The sequence below is a fragment of the Microtus ochrogaster genome, unplaced genomic scaffold, assembly GCF_000317375.1.
Source record: "Microtus ochrogaster isolate Prairie Vole_2 unplaced genomic scaffold, MicOch1.0 UNK44, whole genome shotgun sequence".
Classification (NCBI taxonomy): Eukaryota; Metazoa; Chordata; class Mammalia; order Rodentia; family Cricetidae; genus Microtus; species Microtus ochrogaster.
In genome coordinates this window covers 1,148,258-1,152,808 of record NW_004949142.1, presented here as the reverse complement: position 1 = coordinate 1,152,808, position 4,551 = coordinate 1,148,258, and the positions used below count along the sequence as shown (strand labels likewise).

Below are 4,551 nucleotides of genomic sequence, written 5' to 3'. Positions count from 1 at the left end.
AAAAAAAAAAAAAAAATCTCCTACGAAAATAATGCCCATGGTACAACGTCAATTTACAGCATGCCAAATTCTATTCTAAAATTTATGCTAGAGCAGAAAATGGTTGAAATGGAAACAGCCTAATGTGCACACGAATTTTAATCACTATGTAGCCCACATGCCCTTAAATCTGAAACCCTCCTTCTCCTCAGTATTGGACTGCAGACAGATACTACCATGTCAGGCAAACTTTAAGCAAAGCTCACTAGATTTTTCTCAGGAACATACCTTGACTATTGATGGACACCTATGAAGAGAAAAAAGCAACAGTGAATTCTAAGTCTCATCACCTGACATTTACGTACTAGGGCCAGTCTCACGTGGAAGTCCCAGGGTAGGTGTTCAGCATTTCCACTCCTTTTTAAGTAACGTGCTCTGTTTTATCTTAGGGACATTGAATGGTACCACAGTGTGGGGTTAGGAGCCTGGGGTCTGAAGCCTCTACTCCATTCATTGCCTTTGTGTCTTCTGCAAAATTCCTAAGCTCTCAGAGCCTCTGCTTCCTCATGGTAAATAGAGATGATAATGTCTCCCCCCACAGCATTGCTAGTCTGATGCATTAACCACTTAGTGAAGCGTCCCTGTTAGCACCACCATCATCATCATCCAGTAGGTGACAGACTTGCTATAGTTTAGGGTCTCTCTCTGATATTCTCCATGTTGTTTTCTCCTTTCCCAGCTCCATCTCAGATGCCACTAATCCTCATAAAGTATAAGATTACCAAATGTATTTAAACTACTAAGCAAATGAGATAACATTACTCAGAACCCTTTTGTCTTTCTTCCCTTCCAGCTCTCTGAGATAGTCTTTTGTTCCAATGTCCAAGCTGGGACATTAAACTTCTGGGACCCTCATGCCTTAGTCTCCTCTCCCAAGTACTGGAAATGTAGGTGTGAACCATTAAAACAAACCTTATTCTGAACTTTTTAAACTGTATCAGTCTTGATAAGATCCCTATTCTAACCATTTACAAGGGGGGCACAGTTGTTTTACCTCCTCATTTTCCTCATCCAGGTACTTTATCTGAATAGTATTCAGATCAAATGAAACTTTGACCTGCAAAGGAAAGAAATGGGTCAGTGTACCTCAATATATAAAATTAAGTATTTTAACTTCATTCTTTTTTTCTCCCTTTTTTCTTTTTGGTGTGGACCTTTCCAAGACCACAGCTCTTACAGCCTGCAGGTATCAGCCTTGTGCATCACCACCTTGTGGACAGGCAGAATCTCTTGAACCCAGAGCTCACCAATTTGGCTAGTCTAGTTAGCCAATTTGCTACCAGGATGAGCTATATGGGCTCCCTAAGCTCCAGATTACACACAGACCGTAACACACACCTGGCATTTATATGGGTGCTGGGGATCTGAATGCTGGTGCTCACACCTGCATGTCAAGGGCTTAACCCACAGAACCCTCTCCCTGCCCCTTATTTTTATTCTTTTTGTGATGCTGGGGATGCAATGCAGAGCTCTGTGAATACCAAAGTATACCCCCCCCAAATCTTATACTTAAAACAACAAAAAAAAAAAAAAAAAAAAAAAAAAAAAAAAAAAAAAAACCTACAAACTCAAGTAGTAACACATAAGGGGGTAATATCTGCAAACACAGAAAAGATAACCAGAACTAACAGTAAGATTAATAATCCAAGGGCCCAGCATGGCAGGGCACACCTTTAGGTCTCTACTCCTAGCATCAGGGAGGCTGAGGCAAGCAGATTTCTATGTTTGAGGCCAGACTGATCTACACAGTGAGTTCCAGAACAGCCAAAGATACACAGAGAGAGCTAACAAAAAAAATTTTAACAAACATTAATTAAGTAAACATATGCAGAAAATTTACAGAAGAGGAAATAGGAATCCTAGTAAATAGATAAAAGCATTCAACCTGACAGATTAGGATGGTAAGCGTTTCTTTCTCCTTTTTTTTAAGGAAGGTGAGGACCACTTGCGGTTGTCCTTTGACCTCCACGTTAAGTGTACCGCACATATGTGCCTGTGTGCACACAATCACATACCACGCCACATACACTGTAAGTGAGGGTCACATCCATAGTGTTCAACAACACTAGCAACACCATGGACTCACACTTTAAGAAGACTGTGTTTTGCTCTATGTCTACTGATTAAAAACTATGGCTACAATATACTGTTGGGCAAGAAAAGCAAGCTGCAGAACAGTGTTTGCTGTGACCCTAGCATGATACCTGCATGAACACAGAACATGGAAATGTGGGGAAGTATTCAGGGCTGTTATCTCTGGTTAGACAAAGGAGATGTGGATAGCAATACAGGGGAGGGTTTTGTGGACAGACATTATCATCTCCTTGCATATTAAGATTTTTTTATTTCTTATAATGGGCATCTATTACAGTATTGGAACCTAAATTTTTAAAATAAAAGAAAAACACAAGCTGCCAACTCACCTAGCTACTAGGCAAAGAAAGGTAACTGATGCTCAGATCATTTTCAAAGATCTCACTGCTTTCCCAATAGCCATCTGCCTAGGATAGCATAGAGAGAAATCTGGGGAAGGCAGGAAACTAACTGTAACATACTGGGAGGTCCCTCTAACATTTCCCTCCTTTTTAAGATACCTACACAGATATGAGGTCAGGACATGCTTGTAACCAAATGGGTTTTATTAAACACAGGTGCCCAAATAGTAAAACATTGACTAATGCAAACCAATGAAACCAGAAGAGTCCAAAGGGCAAAGCAAGATGGGAGAAACTATGAACAAAAACCACCCATGGGCTTTTGCTTTGCTTTTTGCCAACACTGAGATAGCCAACCTTTGACCCAGCAATAAAGCAACTGGCAGGTCTTGCAAAACACAAATCCTGTCCTCGGCAGTGAGCAAACAGCAGCAATTTATCTGCTCTCCAGCCAGGCGACATTCCCCTACAGCCTGGCTGGGGGGAGGACACAACAACTTACCCCTCAGACTATTTCTAAATATGGATCTTTCTAAATCCTATTTCACTTCAAAATAATTTTACCTGAGTTTGATACCTGGGACCCACACAGTAGAAAGGTATACTCAACTCCTGAAATTTCCCCTGACTTTTACTCCCTCTCAAGAAATAGATAATTTTAAATATGTTTAAAGGAATATAATTACTTCTTCCCTTTATCCTGGTACATAGCCCATACAAATACTGAACCCTGCTGGGCGGTGGTAGCACACACCTTTAATCCCAGGAGTCAGATGCAGGCGGATCTCTGTGAGTTCAAAGCCAGCCTGGTCTACAGAACGAGTTCCAGGACAGCTAGGACTGTTATACAGAGAAATCTTGTCTTGGAAAAACAAAGAAATAAAATAAAAAAACACCGAACCCCTGTCAAAAGCAAATTTTCAAAAAGTCCAGATATGGTAGTGTCGACAAACAAAGATAAATTGCTAAAATAGGCACACAAAAGAATACCTTTTTTAAAGCAGTGAAAACCAGAACAAAGTGGTACTCACCATAGCTTCAACATCAGCCCACGTTGTATTTTCTGGATCCGAAACCAGAAAGCTTTGAGTTTCATTTTTAAAAGTAACATTTAGAGTGACCTGTGGCTCCATGTTGTGGGGTGGGGCTGAGAAGATGAATGGACGAAACAAAGAGGAAGGGGTTAAAAACCCAGAGACACATTAGGTTTCATATATATAAGTTAGATTTGGGGGTTCATAGTGAAGAAGAGAAGCAGCGTCCCAACTGCAACACGATTTACCCTCCCTGCTACGTTAGAAGCTTCTGTCCCAGAACTAAGGACACTAATGCTCAAGCTAGGTTACAAAGGCTTGCAGTTAAGCTACAGAATTAAACTCACTTAGAATGTCCACGTTATTAATAAAAGCCAAGCTAGGCACAGTGGCACACACCTGTAGTCCCAGTCACTCAGGAAGTTGAAGCAGGATGGGAGCTGGAGTCCAAGAGTTCTAGGTCAGCCTAGGAAACAATGAAACCCTGTCTTTAAAAGAGGTGAGGAGCGGGGAGGGGAGATAAAAGACTGCTGGAAAAATTTAAATCTTGGCCATATCTGCAAAGACTCCCCTAAAGTGTTTGATGTCTCTAAGGTTTTCGCTGCACAGTCCAGTGCTTGGTTAGTGTCTGTAGCATGAGCCAACCCGATGGAGAACAGAGACAAGATGTTTGTACTCTGGCAGCGGAGGCAGAAGGAAGTTTCAGTTTTAAGCAGTCCAATCAAGAATAGTCCGGGCTACAGAATGATACTTGTCTCCAGAAAACAAGCAAGCACACAAACAAAAACACCCAAACAACAATAATAACAAAACCCCCAAAATTACTTGAGGAAAAAGCTATACAAAAGTAAAGAAAGTAATGTAATTAGTCCTTAAGGACCTGTGGCTTCCACAGTTAGCAACCAGGAGTTAATTTTGATACTCAGAATTCCTTCCTTTCCAGTGTGTCTGTGTGACTGTTGATGACACAGGGGCCTGGATGCTGCGAAGCCACTCTACCACTGAACTATAACCATGCTCCACAACGTCTCGACAAAATATTC

General features: G+C 41.2%; 1 protein-coding gene across 2 annotated transcripts in view; it reads right to left on the bottom strand.

Annotated features, from left to right (window-relative positions):
- Nbr1 (NBR1, autophagy cargo receptor) overlaps positions 1–3,964 on the bottom strand; it is a 22,400-nt gene extending 18,436 nt beyond the window's left edge. For both annotated transcript variants that reach the window (XM_026777013.1, XM_026777014.1), the window contains exons 1-4: positions 3,908–3,964; positions 3,506–3,621; positions 1,034–1,096; positions 268–286 (exon numbers count right to left, since the gene is read on the bottom strand). In XM_026777013.1, the coding sequence (XP_026632814.1) occupies positions 268–286; positions 1,034–1,096; positions 3,506–3,607 (184 nt within the window). In that variant the 5' untranslated portion in view covers positions 3,608–3,621; positions 3,908–3,964. The remainder of the gene's footprint in view (positions 1–267; positions 287–1,033; positions 1,097–3,505; positions 3,622–3,907) is intronic.
- Positions 3,965–4,551: the final 587 nt, after the last annotated feature.